The following is a 26,559-nucleotide window of genomic DNA, read 5'->3' on the forward strand; positions in this document are numbered from 1 at the left end:
GCTTCAAATAAATACCTTTGACCGCCGGAGCCATTACCGTTTTACAACGGCGAGGCGTTACGCGGCGGTTGCAGTGCATTCTTTTGCGTGCAATCACATTGGCACCTCCGCTTCCTCCCGAGTTCCCCGTCGCCACTAATAAATGCAAAGTGCAGCCCTTGAATCAGCGCTGAAGACTATGTGCTGTGGCAGAACTCAGTGCTCCTCGCAATTCCATTCTTCATCGGTTTCCTCGACTTGCTCACCGTGCTATGCACTTGTTTCACCTTCCATTCACGCCCTTTTTTTCTCCTCGACGTGTTTGACTGGTTAAACCGAGAGAGAGCTCTTCACGGAGGCAGTTTCCGATGCTAATGCGTTCCTTTCATCGCCGTCTCCTCCGCCTCGATTCTTATGCTAATGCACTTCTAATGCGCCACTCCCAGCGGCCATATTCCGCCGCCGCTACAATGGTCAACTGTTTACCCGGCATGCCCCCGCGCGCGCGCGTCCCCGAAGCCTCCTTTAGTGCGGGTCGCACCCCCCCTCCCTTCCCGGCAGCCACTTTGGTTGCGCGGGCCGCGCCGGGATGTCCGCAAACGTCCCGGGCCCATTTAACCGCTCAGACTCGCAGCGCTCTCCAAATTATGTCGTCAAAATTCTTAAAATCGCCCCGCGAGCATGACTGCGGAATTGCTGGGGAATCTCTTAAGAGGTGTCCCAGTTGATTTGCATTTGAGATGACGCATCACTTCCGCCCGACTGGTCTTGATTTCGTGATGAATTGTTTGTTCGGAATGTAGGCTGTAGGCATGATATTTTCAGGCTATGCGCGTCAGACACTTGTTAAGTCCCATGCTCAAATATGAAAAATAATCACTGCGTTGAAACAGATAAAAACTTCAATTTTCAGGATCAGGTGATTCCTGATTGTGAAAAGACCTGATCTCACTACAAATATTCCTGTTAGGACAAGGCTAATTTTGCTACGAGCTCGTTCATTTCTTCACAATACGCCATAAGCACCGAGTAGTTACAGTATCCTTTTAAAGTGGTTCATCCTGAGTAAATATGTAAAAGAAATAGTAACTAGATGACACGTGGAGGGCTAAATTTTTTTATGTCAAACGCAAAATGTAAGAAACCTATCCTAGGACATAGCCTGCTGAGCGAGTGCAGATCCGTTTTCCCATACACGAAGTCTTCCTCCTCTTGACTCCATAATATGGTAATCTTTTGTATTCCCAGTCTCTTGAGGTCTCAAGTGGTATCGAGAGAGGATGGGACAATTTCTTACGAGGAAACTGTCGAAGATCTCCTCAGAATTGGGAACGAATGTAATATCTTGAGGAGCGAGGAAAATTATTTTCCTGCGTCCTCTTGGGGAGGATTTAGGGGAAAACTGAATTGGTTATAGATGGAGGGAAAAACCTGGCGATATATTCTGAAGCAGGAAGTCTTACATTTGTGTTGGTTTCAATTCACGGTTGAGGGTAGAATAGGTATTGCCAGAGTTTTGAAATGATATAGCAGTGAAGACGTGTTTCTTTACCATGATAATATTCATTTAAAATCGATAACGTATGAATAACTCAAAATGCTCATTATTTGCGATTATTGTAATTTGGGATCTGGCGAAGCGTTTGCGGAGGATAGTTTTGTCAAGAACTTTAGGGATCAACTTCGTACTTGTTATGGTTACCTCAACGATTTCACCCACAAGTGTACTAGACATTCAAAAATTCCTTTTCGGAGAAATCATTTGTCTTGACGTGGATTTGAACCAGGATCCCCCGAATCTGCGCCGAGTAATAAAAAAAGCTTATTCGACCGAGTAAATTTTTCTGTAGAAGATTTATTCAGCTGGGGAAGGAATTCGAAAAACTGCTGGAAAAAATGACGAATATATAGCTAAATTGGTCAAAAATCTCGACGGCAACTCTAGAAATCCTCGTTCGAGCCCAGATCAAGGCCTGTAAATTTATTCCTGTTGAATTTTCGTTGGTTTTCTTGGTCGCTCCTTCAACGTTGAGGGGATTCGCCCCTCTGTTCCATTCTCCCCTGAACCCTTATAGAGTATTATTTATGATGTTTTAAACGACTAGGATTATTTCCTTCCCCCAGTCAGACACGGCTGCCGTTGGGGTTGGTATCAGGGGTTGTTCCTACGGGGCTATCCCCAATATGCCCGCGGGGTAAAGGGGTCTGCAAATGGGCAGGGAGATAAGATAACGAAAGGCGATAAAGTCCATTCCCCCCCAAGAGTGTACCGCCAGCTGCGACCCTGCTTGGTGGGGTATTTTGCGGCAAACGTTATCCAAATAAGGTATTCTCTTATTTTTTTCTAAAACCACTCTCCTGCCCGCCCAGGTAAATATTTGCCCGAGCCGCAAATGTTACTTCTCTCGCCATCGCCTCCCGCAAACATTGGACAAGGAGGGCAACGAACCAATGACGCCAATTCGACGTAGAGTTTTGATGGCTTAATCATTTAGCTGTACATCTGGGTCATCAATTGAGCTCCCTTGCTTAGCCTTCTTACGCTCGAGAAAATCGTAACCGTGGAAACGCTCTCCGGCATCGTACGGCGGAAGTATTACTGATGGTAACACGAAAAAAATATTTTATTTCATCTGAAGATGGTCTTAAGTATCGTTATCGAGATTGTTCGAATAATTTTTTTAATTTAGATTTAATTTTTTATTATTTTTCCGAAATTGTAACAATCTATCTCCGTTTTGGAAGCTTTTGTAATTTAACTTTCCCGGGGAGAGTTTTTTTAAAACGACCCACCTTCAGAATAAGTTCCCTATTTTTCTTACGAGCGAGTAAACATTTTTTATTTATTGTTATTTTCCACCATTCTAACTCTGCTCTCAGTTTTAAATTATTTGGATATTGGATGTGAATGCAGGTTGCAAATTTGGTAGGTTTTGTCATAATTTTTGCAATTTCTGTCATGAAAAGTTCCTTTTCCATTTGTAATACCTTAGCAATATTCTCGTCGCGTATGGTCATGTCTGGCATATTTTATTTTATGAGAATTTGGTTTCCAAAATATGCTTAATCGTTGTTATTGCCAGTAAACACTGAGGATGAGATCTATATTTTTAAAGAGATTTAATTTTATTTCAAGCGCTTCAGTTGCACGTTGGCGCAAGGCTGGCCTGGAATTGATTCGTAATAGCACACGATCACGTTTGTAGTGCTGTCATTATTTTTTTGTCATGCAGAGTTTTAAAAGTACTACAAATAATTGTCCTATCATGAGGACTACTGAAAGCATTTTTATACTTCGAATCCAATTTGTTATCTTTAAAAAGGTTTTGTAACTTAAGCAATGCAAACTAACCACAGCAGTGAACGAAGTTGGATCCCTAACAAAAGCAAGTGTCTCCTTCGTCAGCGCGACATGCGAATGTGATTTTGTGGGGCGACAAAGGGTTTGGAGCCTGAATAACGCGCAACTATTATCCATTAAACGATGCTTATCAAACGGTGTCCGTAGCATTGTTGCGCCCCTAAACTTGTTGAGCAATGATTTGTCTGTCATAAAGCTGTTTGATAAGCACAGCAGCTGCACGTGTCATTGCGTTATCGGCCAAGTGTTGCGATATGACGACCTACGTCAACGTCATTTCACCGTAAAAAGGTCATTACGGAGCCCGAAAAAAATTGCAAGAGAAACGTGGAGCGTGGTGACGATATTAAAGTTATCGTGGTTATCCGTGTCTTTCTTTCGGCCCTGGACGCCTCTTGTGAAAGGCACGTTGAGCTTAGCAACTCCCTTCATTCACACCGTCGTCTTCCGGCCAAGCAATCGTAAATGGAAGGCTTGAAGTGCGGAGTTAACAGGCCGTTTGGGGAATTCATAAAGGCGATGTTCCCTTAAAATGGGAGCGAGTGTACTTGAGAGGTTTTAAGGAAAAAAAAAGATCCTCTCACAAGAAGGAATTCCCCGAGAAATTGATTATCATCGCTCCAGGTTCTGAGAATATCTCGGATGAATTCTTAAGTCTCTCTAATTATAGTTCTCTAAGTTCCTAATTGCTCCTCGGCGCCAATGAAAATTTCTGTGGCATATATAATCGTTTAACGGGTTTATCGGGTGTAATTCGTTGGTTTTCTCAGCAAAAAGGGCCTGCTAGTTGTTTATACCGAAAGTTGCATGCAGAGTTGCATGTAACGCCTTGTCGGCCTATTTTTCAACCATTGCTGGAATTATCACGAAAATAATTTCGGTGAATTGTTGGTTCATCGACAATGAGGTTCCCGGTTTTGCTCAGGAGCATCTTTCTCGCAAATTAATTAGCTATTTTTTTGCGCAGAGAACAAAGGAACCATTGTGAATTACCGTCGGCGAAGATAAATGCTTTCATTAATACGGCGGCAGCATTATTTAGTTCATCGCTATTCTCGCTCAATGCTAACAAATTTCCTGAAATGGAAGTTAGTTCTTTCCAAGCGAATTATCTTTTATATGCACATTTTAAGAAAAAATTAATCGTCTTCCTCTTCGCATTCTTTTGCTAATATGTACTTCGTTTCATAATAAGTAATTCGTACTTCATATCATGATTTCTCCCTGGAAAAACAATTATTCGCCCAATTTAATTTAATGAAGTGATAGAGGTGATGTAAAAAATACGTCGTGCTGTTTTATGCTTTATGTTATCCCTGTATATTAGAGTTTTTTTCTAGCATTGTGTAATTAATATTTTCCAACATACTATAGTGAATGTCTGTTGTTTTCTATGGTGCTGCTTTTAGCAATACGTATTTCAACTGTCGGGCCTCATTGTAATCTTATTATGCCTCGTAAGTGCAGGAAATCTTTAGTGTTAGTTCATCATTCATTCAGTATTCCGTCGTAAATGTTTAATTTTGTGACTTCACAGCGGGAGTTTGTCCCATAGAGGCACCTAATTCGAGGGAATAACTTGTTCAATTACCATAAGTGTGTTAAGTGATGAAATCTGAAATAAATTTAAATTATTATTATTTAAAATTAAAAATTCAGTAAGCAAAGGATGTTTATGCAGTTTATTTGCCGTTTAAACATTTGAGATAATTAATTGAGCCAAGGTGAATGGCTTTGTGTTATTATTTCCCGTCGGAATTTTGTTGCACTTGATAGCATTTGTGGCTGACTTCGATGGGATTCAGTACTGCTTAATTCGCAGTTGTTTCCTGAAACTTGCCTCGGAGTCAAATTCCGTATCGCTAAAATGAGTTTTTGTATGCCTATGAGCATACAGGAGACCTTCCTCGGCGTGAAATCTTGTAGGCGTGGATTAATAGGTTCTTTTACCGCGCGTCGGGACAACGATTTCCGCTTAACTTTCCGAAGCCATTCCTGACGTGCATCACGATTCATTCTCCCGGACGGGCATTCCGTCGAATCCTTTTACTGCCGCCCACCTGTTATGAAATTTGCCGAGATAGTCGTGCTCCTCGCGCCTTGCCCATCATAAGCATGTCGGGAACCACTTTCAAAATTCTCTTTCCTCATTGTGCATCACTTCCCTCTTGAACACAGACTTGCCAAAATATCCACTTCTCCTTTTGTTTTCGAATGAAGTGTGAGAATTTGGTCTCCTTTCTTCACGCACGATTTCCTAATTGACTTTTTATGCCAAAAATTTATTCAAACATGCTCATGCCCGTAAAATTTTTAGCACATTTTCATTGAAAATGATGCGAAAGTAATGAAGCACCTTTCGTAGATTTTAAATAGTTTCCCACAGTAGTAAAATAGCCTTTAATTTTGGTGTATCCGAAGTCTGTTTATTAGAATTTTAATTTGTGCGGTATTGCGCGTATTTCTCCTCGCTAAGGCTTTTTATCATCTATATTTTAATAAGAAAAAATATATTATCACGTATATTTATTGATCATTATTTTTGGAAAATGTCCTGAAACGTCCAAATTTTCACTTTCTCCTATATTTATTTAAACACCCCTCGAGTTTCATTAATGCTTATGGAGACATCCATTGTGAATCATGAATTTTACGAAATTAGCGAGTTTTCGCAGCAGTATTTTAGCTGAAAATATTTTACAGGAATGAAAAATATTGCTTATAATGTATTTTTACTATCATTACTCCTGATAGCGAGAGTAAGAAGTTTGATATGATTCATTTGGAAGTTACTTATATAAATGGCGTCTACTTTTGGATAAGTACATAATACAAATGTATTTTCAGCCGCAAACTTAAAATTATCGGCTTTTGTTCTACACGCATCGATTATAACCCGTTAAATGTTAGGGTTTTATAACTGAGAAGAGGGAAAATGAACATCGTGTTAGTACCGGTGACGCTGAAAAATTTGTTGCTGAAATCTGGAATAAATTTATGTTTTTATATTTTGGAATTAAGAATTCAAACTTCTACCAGTCGAAGCCATATGCCTCATCAGCTGATTCTCGTAGTCTGTTCAGGAACACTGTCGCGCGCGTGAATGTAATCACAATCATGCATGAAATTTTGTTTGTAAATTTTTTCGCGTATTCAATTGCGACGGCCGGGATCGGAGTTCTTTTTTTGGAAATCGGCTGGTTTTTGTGGATCATTGTGCGGATGGTCGATTTCTGTGGAGGGGGATCGGTAGATAGGCGGAGGAATGTGGTCGATGTGGTCGGAATGCGTTTCGGCGGTGGGCCAAGTAGTTTTTTTTTTAACCGAGTCGACTCCCAAGAATGGAGTTTGACTCGTGCATTCCGGGAAATGAGTGCGTCCCGGTTTGTCAAACCCGTGGGGACCATGGGAAGCTGCCGAAAGAGTTGACCAAAATATGTGACATGACTCGGCAGGTCATGGTGATGAGGAGGAGTGAATTTTGCGTGCGCAGGTGTGCCTTCGGAGGTGGTCATTTTTTGGCATTGCAACCATCGGAGGTGATTTGAACCTTAGATTATCTACTCCTTTCACCTTTTTTTACTTGGGTGTCGATCAGGGCTACATAGCGAAGCATGACTTCACCCAATACTCGGTCGTGCTTCCCATGATAAATTGTGGTTTTTAGGAACAGTACTGCCTTTGAGTCGGGAGGGTAATTAAGTGGCTCCGGTGTCATTTGTCAGCAATAAACTATTTTTCGGGATCTTCATTGGTCGTTTTTCTGCTATTTTCGATCATAAGTGGTTTTTATGTGCGAATCTATTGGCCACCGGCTACTGGTGAAGTTAGGAAATCGAGCAGTATTCCAAGTGGTCCAAGACAATCATTAATGTCGTAAGCTGAGCAGCGCATTCGCGATGTTTTCGATCGTTCGCTTGTTTCCTTGATCAATCAAACCATGATATTGTCCTGCTGAGATGTGTACATGTACTATAGATATTTGCCCTACCATTCACATTCTCTCTTCCGGAGTAATCTCACTCTTTCTCCCGCTGTACTAAAGGATGGCACCACGTTTTGCTTGGCATATATTGTCTATTCACCATAATCTCAGCCTTGGCAGCCGTGGCGGTTGGTTCACGCGATGAGGGTGGCTGAGTGAGTCTGCGGCCAGTGGTGGTTGGGATGGTTTTTGTGGCATGGCTTTCGCCGAGGATGGTTTGCTGGCGCGGAGGGAAAGAGATGGGAGGGTTGCGATAGCGGCGGCGGGCGTTGGCGGAAACCGAGCGAGGTCTCGAGTATCATTTCGCCACGGAGCCCTCCTTCGGTGGGTGGCCCAGATTTTTCGAGGAACCTTGTGCCCCCCGCCGGCCTCAGGGGATCACTTAGACGTTCACCCGGGCCGTGGAATAGGCGAAGAGCTCCCACGAGGCAAAGGTGTCCATTGCCAAGGGAATAAATGCTTTTCTTCTCCTTTTTGGTATTTAGGCGGCCGACTGGGGGATCCATTGGATGAGGCCCAGTGGCCACCTGCATGCTATAGTCGAGCACTCTTAGATCCCACTGAAAGGCTATAAGAAAATATACTTGATGCTGTCAAGGCAGATTGTTTTCCCTCTGTGGAAGTTTTGCACTAGTGAGAAAAAACGTAAGGTATATTAAAAGAAAAGGTTTTCCTTACATGGATGATATCCTTTGATATTAAAAATCAAACTTAACACTGGAAAAAATCAAAGGAGCGCACAAAATGTGGTCGTTTCTTATATATTAATGACTAAGGCTTTTCAAGCTTATGACCCGACAACAGCTCTTAGCTCTGATTGACGTGCTTGAACTTAAATTACAGGATTCATTTTCTAGGAACTCTAAAAGTAGTGTGGTACCACGAATGCGTTTTATTTATAGCTCGATGCTTTTGAAATGTCGTTTTCCTGTCAGTTTTTTTCACGGAATTTGTATTCTCGTTCTAATAAGCAATCTTTTGTGAATAAATCAGTATTGCCATGAGAACCGCCGCAAAAAGTCAAATTTTCAAATCCAAATTCTTTGTGTTCTAAAAAGCTGAATTTCTCTAGTTGTCGATGGTTGAACTACAATAAGGAGAGTAAGTTTTGTAATGCTCATGAAATTGAAATTTATTTCCTTTCTTTATGCAACCTCCGTAAAGATGTTCGATTGCGATGAATCATCTTAAAAAAATAAGTGGTTCGGACTCTCCGTGAATATTGTTTTGATAACACTGTCTTCTCTCATGGCGTCCTTTGATGTTGGAAGGAAAAATGAAGTTTTCGGTTTCGTAGAATGCAAGTTATTCAATAAATATATTTTTCAGTTAACGCGTTATCCTGCAGTTTATATGACTTCGTCGTATAATACGAAATGTTTTCATATTTTGACCATTTCATCAGGTTCTAAGCAATGATATACATACCGCGTCCAGCGGAAGGGGTCATTATATTTTTGGTAAAAACAAAAAATAAAAATGATAAAATTAATTCTGGTCTTCAAATAACAGTACAATCTTTCTTCAAAAGATTGTATGGATTGTGATGTTATGATATCTAGGGGTAGGTTGAAAACTTTTTAAATATATATTAGTGCGGCCTTGAGGAATTCGAAGGTCAAAAGTATAATATAAGTGGAGGGCTGCAGTAAACAGAGGTAGATCTGTAACACTATGCATGCATGTATGAGCTGATTTCTGCTCTGACCAAGGCATATCGTGTGAGTCGGCTTTCCTTCGAGCGCTCCGAGCCTCGTATTCTAAGGCTCGCTATTCCGAGTTGTGAAATGCACGTGTTATCCCCTCTTTTCATTCCTCTCTTCAATTTTTTTCGATTTCAGATCTCCGATCGATTCCCGTTCTCTTGCGGAACTGTTTTACGCGGCAGTGAAGTCCAATGCCTGACTTCGTGTCTAACTCCGAAGGCCACTTTTACGGATCTTTGATGTTGTCATCGGACATCAAAGGCACATTTTTTGCCCATCCGGATAAATTGTGTTTCCGCCGGCTCGTTGCTTAAGCACTTCGGAGATGGAGTCCGTAGCCTTCGTCTCCCTTGTCCTCGAACTCTTGGAATCCCACTTTACAGTATACAGGGATCTATGATGTTTTCATAAAACATCAAAGGCATTTCCCTCTCCTGGCAGATAAATCGCATATCCGAAGAGTCGTTATTTAGCCTCTTCATCGAAGTTATTTACTCTCAGACACGAGCAAACCCAGTGACTGGCGACCGTGCAAACATCAGCAAGCAGGAGTCGGGAAATGAGGACATAAATACCTCCTCATCGATCTGTTTTTTAAGATGGCTCGTCGTGGAAAAAACTTATCTCGCGTATTTGCGTTGAGAAAGGAAGGCAGCGATGGGGCAAAATGCATTTGAAAGATAAAAGACGATCGTGCTCGAAGACATTAGAGTTCGCTCATTCTCTCTCTGACTCGTCCCAAATTATTGATGTGAATGGGGGTTATGGGAACGGTCATCAGTGAATGAGGAAGAGCCCTGTGTTCCATTTAATCAGCCTTTCGCTTGAAGAGTCGTAAGTGATGTAACAAAATCGTCGAGCATCAAATATTTGTGGATGTCTTATCGATGAAGTAGCCTACCTGTATTTGGCGTTTAGTAAACAGCAGGGTTTATGACAATTGCTGTTTAATTTTAAAAAAAATGGGGAGCATTTGAGGAAAAATAGTTGGTGATTCCTTTTGCCAGTCCTCACAGGTAGTCATTTGCAAATTTCACGGAATGTAATTTAAGCCAGGGAATGATATTTAACATAGTCTAATTGAGATAAGTTTGAGCCATTAGGAAATCTGAGTTCACTGGAAAGGAATTTCTTTGGGCCAAATGACCGTTAAACAGTTGGCACTGAACCTTTTCTCTGAATCGAATTTCATTAGTACGCATAAAACACGAACATACTCGTGAACTCAGTATCCAAACGCCATCTTGATATTACTTGAGTGACGGTGGCGATTTCTACCGCATCAAATTTTTGTACACTTTGTAAAAGGGTTGTTAAAAGTCGTGAGTGATGTAAGAGAGTCGTCGAACATCAAATATTGGTGGCACAGTGGAAATTTGACAGATATGTGAGTTAAGCCAGTGAATAAGATTTAATTTAGAACAGTAAAGCTGTAAACCAAATGGCCATTAAATAGTTGGCACTGAACCTTTTATTCTTAATCAATTTTCATTCGTACGAACACTGCATCAATATTATTCGTCGGCAAATTATATCAATTTTCACGGTGTGCTATCACTAGTAATCTGGAATTTTTTTTTTCGATTTTTCTCTTCCTCTTGTTCGTTTATGTTTGTTCTCATTGTTTACTTGGCGTCATTTCTGCTTCGGTGTATTTTCTGCTTTTTCATTGCAAATAGAATAATGCCTGGTTTATTCTTATTTTTGTAATTTGAGCATAAATTGTTTTATGTGTTTGTATGTGCTATGGGGAAACCCAGAGCGTTAATAAAATTTCATTGATTCATTCATAAAACACAGGCATACTCGTGAACTGTCCTCGGTATCCAAATGCTATCTCGATATCATTTGAGCGACGGTGGCGATTTTTACCGCGCTAAATTTTTGCACTCTTTGTAAAAGGGTCCGCTTGTTTAAGTCTTTAGAGCAGGAGATGGTTATCGCGGCCATATGTGGTCGTCAATAATGATTTATTACTTTCAAAGTCGCCGCGTATTTTTTGCCCATGAATTTTTGTGGAATGAAATATGCCACACTCCCTCGTCCACCATTTGCATATTGATAAACCTTGAATGGCTGATTCTGCCGGTGCGCGAAGCCTCCCTTGTTATTCCCGTCCGAGTCCTCGCTGGACGGAATATAAGTTGACGCTGCTGACTGGTTCTCATTTGTATATCTGGGTGGGTGGACGTCCCAAGGCTTAAGTGCGCATGCGTGCGTAATCATGGAGCGGTGCTTTCTTTTAAATACTTAAGGAAATGCCTGTTCATTTCAAGTCTATCGACGCGCTATTTAAAAAGTTGCTACTAAAAAATTAGCACAAGTAAAACGATGTGAATGGCGAGCAATTGTGACAATATTAATTCAGTTTTCCGTCTCTTTTTTATAACCATATTTGAATTTGGATATAATGCAGGCCTCGGTGGCGGCTGGGTAAAGCTTCCTTAAACTTTGCATGTGCCTTGATTATTTGTCATTATCACAAAAGTGAAGGTAGCTCAAGATAACTCTTGCGCCCCCCTTGAGTTTTTTCTGCACCCGCTACTGTGCCACGAGCAGGATAGTCGGCTGCTGCGCCGCCAAACCCAATTCCGCGCGGCCCGTGAGCAACCCGCTCCCCCAGCACCCGGCCGCAGCAACAGTTTGCCCATCCCGGGACGTCCCCTCCCTTCCTCTCCACCCGAATTCGCCACGCACCCCCCCAGTTTCCCCCCAGAACCTTCCTCCCACACCGCACGGCCCACTTCCTACCAACCCCGAAAACCACCCTGCATAACCATCCCATTACCATTCCGTCGTCATCGTGCAAAACCTCCATCCTTTGTCCTCGCCCGCAACAACCCTGCCCCGAGCAATTCTGATAACCCTCCCTTCTGGCCTCAGCCTGTCTGCTGGCACTAATCCCTCCCTTTTCGCCTATCTGTGCTCTACATCTCAGGGCTGAGCTAGGAGAGACATCACAGAGGGGTTGGTGGGTTGTGTGCTATGAGCAAATAGTAGATGTCAGGCTGGAAATTGTCGCTAGGGATGTGCGAATACCGGAAGTAAACAGAGATGGTTATGACCTCAACATCTTCGGGCCGCGTCCGCATATCTACATCTACATACTAACCCGCAAGCCGCATAAAAAGGCGTGTGGCAGGGGGTGTTAGGACACCATCCATTTAAATATTTAAAGCAAATGCTTAAACAAAATTACGACTAGTATTTATTGTTGTCCTATATGGTCCGGGGGAAAAACGAGATGCCACATCTCTCTTAATTATCTCTCTTAAATATCTGTCCTAATTTATCGCTTCTGTGGGACCTGGGAATACAGTTCGGGGAAACATAGTTCGTATGGTGTTGAATAATCCAAAACAGCTTCGTCAGCTATTCTGCCGGCGTCCTCAGGTGAAGGATAGCAAGAAGCTTGTGGTCCTCTCCTTATACACAGAATTTTGGCGTAAAAACCGGGAATTTTCTGCTATCTAAATCTTTCTATTCTAAATCAAAAATCACTACATAAAAGTATAGAGAAATTCAAGCCCTAAAAATAGTTCAAATTCAATTTTCAATCTTTCTATGGTCAAAACCAGTTGAGTGACCAAATCATAGATTTCAGTTAGTGTATTGTTTTATTCATTAAATATGCCTAAATTCTACTGAGGAAATGTGCCGATCATTTAATGTAATTGTAGCCTTTCTTTCGTTGGAACTTATTTAATCAAAGAAAACGTTTTATTTATTAAATGTGTCTATGGTTTCTCTTAATAAATTTGCCTATAAATCAGTTTAAACTATCGTAAGGAAGTTATGGAATCAAAACAAGTGTTCCACCCATTAAATATGCCACAGTTCGCTTAGTAAATTTGCCTACCATTGAATATAAACCTAAGGAAGTTTGGCGCTGAGGAAACGGGCCATATCACTCTCCCCACCCCTTCTCCCTCGCCTATCTGCACAGAGCATCTGAGGAGGGCTGACCCTCGAAAGCCACCGCAAGGGAAGAGGGATTGGGACGGCTTTGAGCGCGAGGGAGGCGGGCCAGTGTCAACGCACCATGAGATTAGGAGGGGGCAGCCGATGCCCCCCCCCCCACTTCCCATTCCATACCCCCGCGTCCCCCTCCTCCTCGGAAGAGAGTGGGTTCAGTGAGAGGGTAAGGAGAACAGATAGGAGGGTAAGGATGCCATCTACTGGGGACATCCGGAAAACTGGGTTCCCTGAATTCTTACTGCCAACCATTCACGTGAATGCACATCCCGAAAATATACTTCTCTGCTTTACCTGTAATTTATGTGTTCTATTGGAATGCCTAAAATTATACTGGCCACCCCTACATTTTTAAATATTTGTTGTGTGATGAATGGAAATTGTTTTATTATCCTCCCTACTCCAATTGCATGTGAGGCCTACTGAGGAAAAAAATCCTCATGTTGAATGAATGAGACAAAAGATGTTTGAATCTAATGAATATTAAAGTCAGCGATGCAGTTTTTGGGGTTATTCGGGGGAAATCTTTGATAATCAACATGTGGAAACAATTGCCTATTTCCAATTTTATTTATTTTCACCGACCCAGGTTTCAGCACATAATGCCATTTTCAATCTGGAATTATGTGCCAAAACCTGGGCTGGTTTTGGCACATAATTCCAGATTGAAAATGGCATTATGTGCTGAAACCTGGGTCGATAAAAATAAAGAAGTGTGGAAATAGACAAGTGGTTTCATTATGTTAAATAACTGATGAATATTTAATTCGGCGTCACTGATTTCAACGTGTAAGCTTACCGATAGTAGAACAAAATAGTTGTACCGATGAACAAATTCAGTGGGTTCAATAACGCTTTTTTTACTTATTCATCATGAGACCTGACACGATTGAATTTCTCTCTCTTTGTTATGCATAGAAGAGAAAACGTTTAGAAAGTCGTTGCGAAGTAGCTGGGAAAATGGGATGGGAATGGAGGAAAAACTCTGGGATATCGTTCCCGTGAGAGGGTGGCCGGTGGGGGAGGCTGTAAGGCCCTTAGCAGTCGCGGACCCTAGATTCATCTGCAGCCAGCCTTGCGTCCCAGGAGTCCACCCTATCCCCCATTCAGATCACGTGTCGCTCTCGTAAAAACGAACGTCTTAATCTCCCCTCGACCCTCGCAATCTAATTCTCAAATCTTCCCTAACTAATTTAGCCTGCCGAAATAATGAGGACCTCTTCCCGACCCCTCGCCGTTACTATCTGAAGGTGGATTTTTCTCCCGGCCGTTTATGGCCTAAATATTTCAATTAAGCCGCGTGTGGGTATTCAGCTCGTAGCTCGGGGCTACCTCCTTATTCGTAAGAGCGTCTGTGTGACTAGACGATTGCACGCCTGGGTTTTTATTGCGCGTGGAACTGCCTGGCAAGTTCTTCCCTCGGCCTTGTCTATTTATGCGAGCGGTTTTCGCTCTGCTATGCGGCCGCGATTAATATCTCCTTTGTTTGACTTTGGTCTCAATTTTCGCCCACCGGTCGTAGTATAGCTACCCTCACCGCCCGAGCGATGGTCTGCCTTCTAGGAAATTGTTTATTGCCCTCATATTGAAGTCTAAAGTTCCTATACCTGCCCCCATCAGTCCGTAAGATTTTTAAATGGACATCTTAAAGCCTCGTCTAAGTGGTCTCGGCGTGTTTTCCGTTTTCATTAACGCTGCTTCTTGTTTTAAGCTGCTCCGTCTCTGTCCATCTAACTCACGTAGGTAGATATGGAAATTAAAGAGCAGGTCAAATTAAGGTGCCGAAAAAGCGGCGGGGTGCATTGGAAGTCAAACCTACGCTTATAATAGTAATGTGGAATTGAGTATTCAGCCCGTCGTAAAGGGTAGTTATTACGAGCGCGTCCCGGAGCATGTGGCAAGCTTTTTTTAGTGGGCTAGTGATTGCGTGCGATGGCAATTCCCTTGGCTTTGTGGACTATTGCGAATATATTTGGCGTGCCTCAAGCATCATTACAGCTTGTTAAGCCGTTTCCGATAAGGTTTTGCGGCCACTTAGTTGGTTTTCCCCCGAGTAAATTACTTTTGTACGCGAGAGGCTTAGGCATGCTAGAGATTTTCCGATGTCGTTTACATGCATGGCATTCCAACGCAGCATTACGCCCGTATTTGAATCGTTCCAGAGCTCGGTCAACCAGGGGCAAAAATACTCAAGCCGACCGCTAAAGCGGACGATGTTGATGGCAAAAATAAACGTTAATAAAGTATCCCCACTTTTCTTTCGTAATTCCATAATAAATTTTGTGGCAGACGATCTTCTTTCCCTTAGTTTTAATCTTTCCAGAGCTTGTGTGCATGAGCAATAATTTCTCGCGGTAATATCAATCAGACGTGAGTGGGTACGTTATGCGCAGTTTCTCATTTCTCTTGTTTCCTCATGTGTTCCTTTGGGCTCGCGGTGGAAAGTTTGGTCCAACTTTGTTTTTTTTCTCTCCATGATACCGTGAGCGTAATCTCTTCGTTAAAAATTTCTACGAATTTTGAGGCACACGGAAATTTAAGGTTGGTACCTGGCCAAAATACCGATTCTCAAGAGTGTGATCTTTCTGAATCGGCCTCGCCGCTTTATGATGGAAAGATTTTTGAAACTACTTAGAGTTCCAGTCCGTCGTGTCCAATGCGTGAAATCTTTGCATCCAGTGTGAAGTTTTTTCTTTTGGCATCCCACCTTTTGGTTCTTTGCCCCTCACATATCGGTGAATATTTCATTGCTCCGCGGTCATATATATTTTGGGGATGGGTTTCTTCGGTGGGAGAATGCATTGTTTACCGAAGCCCTTTGATGCCGCTCCGCCTTAGGGCCATGCCGTGAACAGGAAGGGCGCGTTTATTAATTCAAGCTATAAAAACCACCATTATAAAATGGAAATATGATACATTTAATAAACCTAGAGGGGCCATTAAATGGTAATTAGTTTATTAATATTGTTGTTTGCCTAGCGATGCGGCTCTAATCCCTTATTTCAACGACTTTATGGAAATTTGTTTTAATCTTATGTGTTATACTTAGTCGTCATTATCTAGATCCTTTCTTTGTGTACTGCCATCTATTGATGAAAGATTAAGTCCTCCGTCGCTCCTATGAAATCATAATTTTTCCCGAAAATTAACGGGATTGGTTTTAGTTTTAATGGCTTCGATAATGTGTTAATTTTCCGTCAAAGCGGGAGAAGTTCACAATACGCCCCACGTGTATCTTTAAAGGCATTTAATTGCATCCAAAACGCTTTCATTAGTATTGTCATGATTATAGCCCGAGGATTTGCGTCTTGTAAATATTTTACGAGGTATGAAGGGCGTTTCACGATATTCAGACCTTGCCTTGCTGGTGCGCATTTGATTGTCTTTTAACGCGCGAACATAAATGGATGTATGGAGTAAATTTTATGTTCGCATAGGCAACGGCTCTGCCAACTCTTGGAATCGATCGTTCGAAATGTGATCCTTTCTTAATCTGTGACTAATTACGAAACGAACGTTGGTGCGTCGGCAAATCGATTTTCAGTCGTAAGGCTTCTTTAGCCCTTGTTGGAGTCTTTGATCTTTGCTATCATGGTCGGTTTTAGCCATTTGCACTTTATCATCGATTGAATTACTGGAGGGATTATGTTGATCCTGGCGACAAAAGTTGCATCGCTCTCATGTCATTAATTCCGTCGCCATTCCCTTCCAATCAGCGCCTGGCACTCGTTCTGCATTCCGTTCTCGTTCGCGACGTCTGTATCGCCCATCAGCATCATAGCAAGGGGCTCGAAATGATCAGGTGTCTACTGATTGGTTAATATTAGTTTCCACGCTCTAAACGTTTTTTTCTGGTAGGATATGAAATATTATGAATCTCTAAATTCGAAAAGGTGGTACACCATCGCGTTTTTAAGATACTCTATGTACTTTCTATGATACGGATTGGTGCCGATGATTTTTCTGTTCTTTTGTGTATCATTTCATGTAAACTGTTCCTGACTTTTTTGTTGACGCAATAGATACAAAGGAACGGAACTTTTCCGTAGTCACTTTGTAAATGTACATTCCTTTGAGGCGGCGAATGGGCAAGCGACGAAAATGTGTTGAGGTCGGTTGAAAAAATAGTGGAGTTAATTTTGGCATTTTCGTCTGACTACTGTTCAAGCGAGATCCTCACCCCGTGGGGATGACATTAGTGAGGTCACATCATCTAGGCATGTGACGCCGTGAGAAAGCCATGTTGTTTTCTTCTTCATTTTAATTGCCAATTTTAATGAAATTGAATTGAGGTGAAATGAAATTTTATGTATGATAATTATTCACTAGGTGAAAATGTTTTGTAGAGAAGAATAAGTTAATTTACATTGCAAATTCACTGAGTAAAATACTATATTTTACCAGCTTTTTCAGCAAATTTAGATTTAAAAGTTTATTATCAAGGGCTTGATGGTGATCCAAACGTAATAGTCATGGCTGTTACCTGTTCAGGACTCGGTAAACACTTATCTACCGATTGCCGATATTTTGCGGACCAATTGGGTGGTTAGGGTAGTGGGGATTTCCACGGATTGTGGCCTCCTAATAGGCAGAAGTTCTCGGATCGAGAGAACTGCGTTTTCCCACGATCCCATGTTCGGCATTCGGGAAGGGGCTTCAATAGGCTTTGCCCTCGGGGACTGGAAGTCAAGAATTTGGTCCTTCGGGTCTTTCGCAACATTTGGGGCCCTGCCGCGCCCCATAGAGGGCCCCCTCTCCCGGGCCACACGAAACCTCAACCCCGTTAGTCATTTGTCAACCATCGGATCGACACCGATTTTGTCATTTCAGCGATGTCGGATTGAAATTGTGTTCGCCTGTTGTGTGCATTGTGGCGCATAGCGATCCAACACTTCAAACGCCCTCCCCACACTGCCAGCCCCAGCAAAGTTAGCACGTTCGGAGTTGGTGTTCAAATCGGCGCGAATTCGAACCGCCACAATGTTTGTCGCCCTATAGTAGCCGCCAATTTTGACTCGCGGGCCATTCTGTTTATGCTTTGTCCACAACCAGTGCATTTGCTCCATCCTGTTTTATTTTTTTTGCATTTTTAATCGATGGAATATCCGAGTTTCGTGTGTAAATTGTCCAAATTGGCTGGATTCGGCGTGTATGACTTTTAAAGGTAAACTCTGCGACTTGCGTTTGTTGGATCGGGTCGGATCAAAGTAATCTAAACAGTTTTATCTGTAAAAATTAGTTTGTGGTACTCTCATGTTGGTCATGGGTACCTTTTGGTGAGACTGGTTGGATTCCATCAAAGGTTGTAAAATATTTACGACGATTTAATAGCCTGGCGATGTCCAATGAATGATTAGCGAGTAGAACTGAAGTCGTGCTGCAACCGAGAAGTAGTTCGAAAGTTCCATCGTTTTTTAAAATGGAAATCAATTTTATTTAATAATTTTCATAGTTAAATGTCTGCATTCTTCACTTTAGCTTGTATTAAAATGAGTGCATATATTTTCAAAATCATAGTTTCAATAGGTCGTTGAAAAATAATTTTCATTTAACATCACCTTTATTATATTTAAAGTTATCAAAATACATAAGTTTTTGATTTCACGTGCTTAAAATTCCCGAATCAAATTTTTGATTTCATATTATCTAGTTTTATGACGCTTTGAGATTGCCATGTCCTTATTTCTGTATTTTAACTGGCAATTGTAATGAAATTAAAGTGAGATGAAATGAAATTTTAATCACGACAATTGATAATTCATTAGGTGGAACCAATGTATACAAAAGAACAAGGTAACTGAAATTGCAAATTCGCTGAGTCAAATAATGCATTTTACCAATTTTTTCGATAAATTTACCATTTTCAAGTGCTCTCTCACTATCAGTTTTGTATCAAGGACTAGATAGTGGAATTTTTCTTCGAAAGCAGTCGTCAAATGCATTACGCCTTTTTGTAAAACTTAAATTTCGGTAACCCCGTACTCCACCGTGGTATTTCATGTCTTATAATCCACGAATGTCGAAAATTCACCCCAGCACGAGGTGAAAAGGGAAGTTTGGAATGCCTTAGAATAAGAATGCCGCGCGGTTGGGTCCAAATATTTGGGCCCTCCGTGGTGAGGCCGTGCCGCTAGATTTGGTACCACTTATCCTTCCGAGGGTAGCACCCATAAGTGTCTTCTTTCGAGGGGTCTAGCGCATTTCATAAATTAAATTGGAGACGCAGGCCGCAGAGGAGAGTCCCAGCCACCCCTGAGGGGCGAGTGCCACCCCTTAGTCGGCTCACGACCCAAATTCCTTGATGGCCGCAACCATCATCTTCACATGGCCCTTAAAAGCTCCCGCGAACGTCTCAACCATTACCCGTCCCACTGCATTTGTAACCTGAAGCGGAACAATGCCCCCGACCCCTTTTCCTTTCGCACCCCCCCCCCCCCGCACCCTCCATTCGGTCTCTTTTAGCCCAACCTTTGCCGTATTCACTGGAATCGAGTCACTTGACATGGTTTTTGATTGTTGGAGTAATGGGTGCTGCCTCAAGGACATGGGTTACCCCCACAGGTTTGTTCCCTAAGCGGTTTTATTCAGCAAGATTTGCAAAGTATTCAAGGGTACGGTGTTGACAGTGTTGTCGCCAGAAAAGCAGTGTTTGATCGTCAATGGTGACAAATTATCGAAAGTCTGTTTTACATGGAGCAAATAATTGCATAATTCAGAGCATGCTTGTTTTTCTCAATCCGGCGTGCGATTGCGCGAATGCGAGAACGTATTATATCGATTGTTTACGTGTTCACTTTATCGAAATTCATCGATAGTAATAAGATACAAACAGATGTAGCCGTTTTCCACACTATTTTATTCGCTCGCTGCATCTCATGTCTGATCAGAGATAGTGTGGAATGAGATAATATAGTGTGGAAAATTACTACATCTGTTTGTATTAGAATGTTCACTGCCAATGCTTAACGAAGGTGCTTGTAGATTACCGATGATAGTTAATTTTCAATTATAATATAATAATATTCGCAATAAATTCTTTGCATTGGTCGTCGATTATCTCTGTTCATTGACATCCACAGGCTGATGATGTGTCGCTATTTGACGAACATTTGTAAAAACATCGGCACTAGGTAGGAATTGGAAATTTTGCTAATTATCGACTGTAGAGAGGTAGTTGTGGACGCTATCTGCGTATAGGGTCACCATCTACAACAGTTTTTTTTACCGTCAAAGATGAGTTCTATTAGTCAAATCGTTGAGCAGGCGTCACCCTTGGCCCTGCCTCGTGGGTGCGTGTTTCATCGATTGCATTCCATTCTTTAGCCCCGGGTCCAGCTGTTTGTTTGAGCCTGGGGCCAAGCGTTCTTGCTGCACGGGAAGGCGTGTTTCGTGATGCCTTCACAAGGTGCACCTACTGGCTTGACGGCGCCGGATTCCCAGCCCAAGGGCCCAAGGTTTAAAACCCGAAATTTTCCCGTTTCGGTTCTTATGAATTGTCGTGAGAATTTTTTACTCTTAGCGGAAACACGTTTTTTTTTCGCCCTACGGCATTGGGTGTAACTTCATAGAGATGAAGAGGAGGACCATTTTCCTCTGTGGTTTTACTTTGAGCGAGCCACAATCGTTGGAAAGGGGGCACTTGACATTTTGGGAATGAGCTGCCCCTATAGATGCAATTCGGGGCGTGGAGTTGCCATTGCTCCTGACTGCGTGTGGTTATTTTTTTTTTCTTTCGCTTCTTTCACCCTGGGGGCAGCTGTTGGGTCGGTCCTCACGCCAACTGTGTCCTTTCAGTGTGGAAAAGAATGTTTTTTAGTGTTCCTTCAAGGTGCGCCACGGACCTTGGGTGATAGCGAAAAGATCGGGTCCCCATCGTGAGGGCTTGTGGTTAAATCCTGATATTTTAGAAGGCCCTCCGTATTGTATGATTTGTATACTGAAAAGGTAGTCGATAGAAATTTTCATAAATGCATTTCTTGGATGAAAAAATGACTGTTTTATCTTATGCGAATGAAAGAAATTTCTGAAGTTTTTTCTGGCTTTTCTTCCCTGTGACCTGAGTATCGGGAAATTGTTGCAAAATTTTTTGGTAACCAATGGGATAATATCACATATGGCATACATGCGACGGATATTAGGTTTGAGAAAATAGAACCATTGTGGAATACGAAGTTACCCTTATCATTCCTCATGCGTAGTCATCAATGTTAACGCGGCGGGTTGGAAATTATGCAGTTGAATGTATTACTCCTATAAAACAATCTATCATCCGTAAATTTTCAGGGTGCATACTTTTCACCTTTGTCAATATTTCAAGTTACCTAAAATTTGAGAATTTTTCTCAGCATATTCTCGTAAAAATTGTTTCGTAAAATTTCTATTCAAAAATTTCACATATTGGATACAAATGTTGACAAAGTATAACTTTATGCATCCTGAAAGTTTCAATATGATAGCCTAAAATTATTATCAAGTGAGTTGTCACGAATAAAAAATAAAAATACACGACCAGTTGAGCAGAGTGACACGTCCTCGCAACCGGTGACAACTCTAACTAGAAATTTCGAAAGTAAAGCTTTCTTGAGTATCCACGTCGAGTTTTATGAATTCATCCTCCAGGAAATTTTCCCACTTGAGCCCATCGGTGAGCGACGCGTGGGAACTACTCGTAGCTGTGATCCCTTGGCGCCGTCATTTCAGGATTGAATGCGAATGCTGACTCTGGGCAAGCGACGAGTCGACGTGTCGCTTCTGCGAAGGGAGACGCAACACGAGCAGTCCTCCGTGTCGCCCGCCACCCACGCCGCCCCGTCCTGCCGTTAGACGAAAGTTAATCCGCAAAGGCCTCGCCGTAGCATGCTCCGCCTACACTTGAGACCGCAGCCGTATCGCTTTCAGCCCTTCATTCGAATCATCTCCGCTAGTGTCTACTCTTTTCTCGGACCAATCCGCGTGTTGTTTACGTCCGGGTGCCCATCGCGGATAGTGTTGCGCGGAATAGGCGGCAGATGTCTCTCGTAAAGTACTGCGTTTGATACGTGATCTTCACATTAGATATTTTGCGAATCGAAGATTGAAATCGCGTTTGTATTCGCCTTTAATGTGCTTAAATGTTTTCTAAGACGGAAGGACGCCATCTTGATGTGTGTCCGAATTCGTTGCGCATCTAAATTATTCAATTGGTCAGTTTTAATTTTCATTTAGTAATTATGAACGATACCTAAGTGGTGATTCTTATTGCCATGTGAAATCGGGTGCAGCGGAAATGAGTAGCATTGGCTGTTCCATTGTGATGCTCGAAGGTAATTCGACTATCGATAGTTAAGCGATTGTCTAACGCGAGTCGATTGCCGAGGATGAATAGACGTCGATGATCAAGCAACTGACTATGTTCACTCTATTGCCAATCAATGGTCTTATAAACCACTTCTCTAGAAACCTTCCTTCCAGAAAATACGAGTCAATCGTATCGTAGAAATTATTGAATGTTTTCCCAAATGAAGTAATTTGTTCTAAGAAAATCGCAAATAAAATAATTTCGTTCTGAAATAACAATTCCCGGTAACTCATGGATATTAAAGATTTTTAAGGCAAATTTAACTTGGAATATCGGCAGTGAATTGGGTACAAAAATCAAATACATATCTAAGTTAAGTTTTTCATGCCATTCACCAATATTCGCGACAGTTCGTCTAATCAAGTAGGTATAAAATTTTGTTAATAAGCTTTTCATGAGATTATGCAAAGCACGCCCATGTTTTTAAGTATATTCCGTCGCTACTCTGCTGGAAAAGAATTTATTACAAACAAATATAATAACGTTTATTTCCATTCCTTTTTGCGTATTTGAAAACTAACCTCCTGTTCTCTTTTTCTTTCCAGATTCAGGATAGACAACACAGATCACATAATAGATGTGAACAAAGGGAATATGCCCTTTGAATATGACCAAGTGAACATCATCTGCCCAGTGTACATGCCAGGTACACACGAAGATGATGCAGAGAAGTACATAATATATAATGTAAGTAATTTCTTTCCCTTGGGTTATACATTTGCAGAAACATTGTTCTCTGTAATACAGCGCATCTTATCAAATATTTAATTAAATTCGTTATGAATTCGCTTGATTCTTTTCGTTTTTAAATATTTTATTTTAAAGCAGAATTTTTCCATATTATAATTTTATATTATTCATATTGCTTCTTTCAAGTAAAAAGACGTACATAATCTCCAAGGTCGAAATATATTTTCTGAACGAGTCATTTCAATTTTGAGTACCTCTGCTCCTTCTCCCATGTGGAATTCTCTGCTATAACCTAGATTCTTTTTTTTCCTAGGACAGGCTCGAAATTTCATTCCTAGTTTTATGTATTTTTTTTTTATTTCTTCACAACTGTTACCAGCGAGTGTTTCATGGGGACCCCAAGATGGAATCCAATATTAGTGTTATGAATCAGAATGGCGACCCCTGAGCTTTGCCTAATTAAGTTCTGTGAAATTTTCACGATCCCAGCTTGCCCAGTGGCGTTGGATATTTTTTTCCCGTAGAAACTCCCCTCGAAAGAGGGCAGCATGAAACAGACAATTACACTGGACTCTCTCGAAACTAAATTGAGAAATTCATATTTGTTTTAATTGCCATTATCCTCTTACGTTTTTAAATAGCTTCGATAAATTTATTACATAAAATATTCAGAATTTACCGTTGTACAGAAATTTATTGTGTTGATAACCATTATTATTTTATTCGTCTATAATTTTGACAGCTTTGAAATTAATAATGACGAGTTCTCTTTTTCGTGGTGAATACTTACGGAAAGTGCTGTTTGCCAGCATAAAATGAAAGCATTCTAGAGGAATATTAATACTCATTATTTAATACTGTAAAATATGGCATTATCTGATTTTAATTTAATGCATGGCCTGTTTTCATGCATGTCTTTCGTTTTAAGGTAGGTCTTTCATTTATATTGATTGCATATCCGAAAGAAGCGTCCCTCTAATGATCGAAATACATTTAATTTAATTTACCAAGTATGAAATGACAAATAATTGTTTCTAATGTGAGAGACCAAAAAATGACTAACAATATCACGCATTGAAACAATTATTTGTCTTTTTATATCCACATGTCTACCCCCGAGGTAGCTGTCATTCTTTTATTATCCATCGTTTTCTTGAGACGGGAATTAAATTTTTAGTTTTATATTATTTCCTCAAGGTTTAACAAGTATTTAATTTTTAGTTACCAGAAAAAAGGTAATGAATGTCAGCATATTAAATATATCTTTTAAACTACAATTTCAGCTGTTGTTCCCGTATACAATTTACTTCTAAATTAATTATTCAGCTCGTGTAAATAAATTTTACTCTTCTATTCGGATGCGAAGATTACACCTGGAATATTTACTTCACGTAACCATTCTCTCTCTAGCTCTACTCTTAGGGAGTAAGGCGTACTATATATTTCCTCTGATAACCCACCCGCTAATCATTTCACGGCGTGGAATGAGAAATATGGGACGAGTCTCCATTTTCTCCCAGATGCTTAGAGACCCCACTTCCATTACCTCGAATTTGAGCATTCCAGCGCACTTTATCCCTTACCACCCTTCCCACGCTCTTAATTGTGCACGTATTTCTCGCTCATAATGCTCCGCGTTAACTCACGTGACATTTTAATGTCACACCCTCTTAGGATGCTCCTTTTCTCCGCGTTATCGTCCTCCCAAATTGCCTGTGGAAAATCACAGGACCCATTGTACACCTCCGCCCGTCAAACAATAAGTTTAGCGTATTATTTCTCTCTTATCTAATTAAGATTTTTTGAAGAGCCCCGTGTTTTTTTTTATAACGTTTCATCTCGACGTCCAGATGTTTTTTTTTTGGTCGAGCCTAAAAAGGCTGTACTTAATCTGGAGATCTCTTTTTAATGCGCCCTGTTTTTTTCCATTTTCAGGTTTCCAAAGAAGAGTACGACACTTGCCGCATCACGAATCCAAATCCTCGTATCATTGCTATCTGTGATAAGCCGCATATGCTGATGTACGTCACCATCACTTTCCGCTCTTTTACGCCCCAGCCTGGTGGGCTAGAATTCCAGCCAGGACAGGACTATTACTTTATCTGTGAGTAAACATTTTATAGAGTACACTGCCACCTAGAATGATATTGATTGTGTGCTACGCCATACCTAAAAATTTTTGTATGATGGCCTATTCAGAGTAATTTCAGTGCTTGTTACAGCTATATTTTTCATGCATAATGATTTTTTGTCTATCATTTATTACTTTATCTGTGAGTAAACATTATGTAGAGTACACTTCCACGTGGAATGAGATTGATTGTGTGCTACGATAACTGAGATACATGAAACAGTTTTTTGTATGATGGCCTGTCAGTAATTGTAGAGTATTTCCAGTGCTGCTTTCAGTTCTTATTTTCCATGCAAAATGTTTTCTTCTTGCTTATTTTTTATTACTTTATCTGTGAGTAAAGAATATGTAAAGTACACTTCCACCTGGAATGTTATTGATTGTGTGCTACGCCATAACGGGGATACCTGAATCAGTGTTTTGCATGATTGCCAAGCAGTAACTGCAGAGAATTTTTAGCGCTTGTTCCATCTTTGTTTTTCATGGAAAACGATTTTTCTGGTCTATTTTTGTCCTTCCATTTGTTCAACCAATGGAAAGAATAATTTTATAACTTTTGCCCGTTTTTAGATGTAAAATTAAGCCCTCATCTTGTTAGTTCAACCATTGGAAAGTATTTATTTAATTTTGCTATTTTTTAGTTCTAAAAATTCAGCCATCTTTTTGTCATTTGATGTTATTCGACAGCTGGTATTGTTTGAAGTTTTTTTCCCAGCAACGTTACTGAAATGACGAACGACTTTCTATCAGCATTTTACGGTCCATATTTTTGTCTCTGAGTCAAATGCAAATTTTACCAATTAAGAAACATCTCATGATCAATAAAGTAAAAATAACTAATCTTGTTTTCTTTATCCCTCAGCTACATCTTCCAAAGATGACCTACACCGTCGCATTGGAGGCCGATGTTCGACAAACAACATGAAGGTGGTTTTCAAAGTCTGCTGTCGTCCAGAAGACACGAATAATCACAGTACGTACTATGGTGGAAAACGACTGTTGCTAGTCGCTGTAAACGCATTCAACCAGGGGGGAATATGTTGCTTTTGAACCTCTTCCTTTTTTTACTGTACTTTCGTCATTCAGGATTTAAAAAAAAAACCTTATAATTTTCTAATTTCCATTATATTTCTATTGAAATTGTTCGATCCTCCATGAATAATTAATTACTGTTTTCCTAAAACCCTAATCTTTATCAATTCAGGATGCCAAATTGTAGCTGTGTTGTGTTTTATCACTTTTTTGGGAAATTCTATGCTAATTTAATCTATACCTAATCACATTATTTAGGAAAACTTTAGTGTATCCTCTTCATCTTTGCATGAAAATACCCCTTTAACTTTGGAAAATATTTTTGCCTTATTTATTATAGACTGAAAAATTCAAGTTGGCATA

The 26,559-nt window shown here is 40.9% G+C and overlaps 1 protein-coding gene across 1 annotated transcript in view; it reads left to right on the forward strand.

Annotated features, from left to right (window-relative positions):
• The window catches only part of LOC124170576 (ephrin-B1-like), a 338,306-nt gene that overhangs the window by 305,788 nt on the left and 5,959 nt on the right, over positions 1 to 26,559 (forward strand). The window contains exons 2-4 of the mRNA XM_046549375.1: positions 22,889 to 23,030; positions 24,969 to 25,137; positions 26,027 to 26,137. Of these exons, the coding sequence (XP_046405331.1) occupies positions 22,889 to 23,030; positions 24,969 to 25,137; positions 26,027 to 26,137 (422 nt within the window). The remainder of the gene's footprint in view (positions 1 to 22,888; positions 23,031 to 24,968; positions 25,138 to 26,026; positions 26,138 to 26,559) is intronic.

This window comes from Ischnura elegans, chromosome X, assembly GCF_921293095.1.
Source record: "Ischnura elegans chromosome X, ioIscEleg1.1, whole genome shotgun sequence".
Classification (NCBI taxonomy): Eukaryota; Metazoa; Arthropoda; class Insecta; order Odonata; family Coenagrionidae; genus Ischnura; species Ischnura elegans.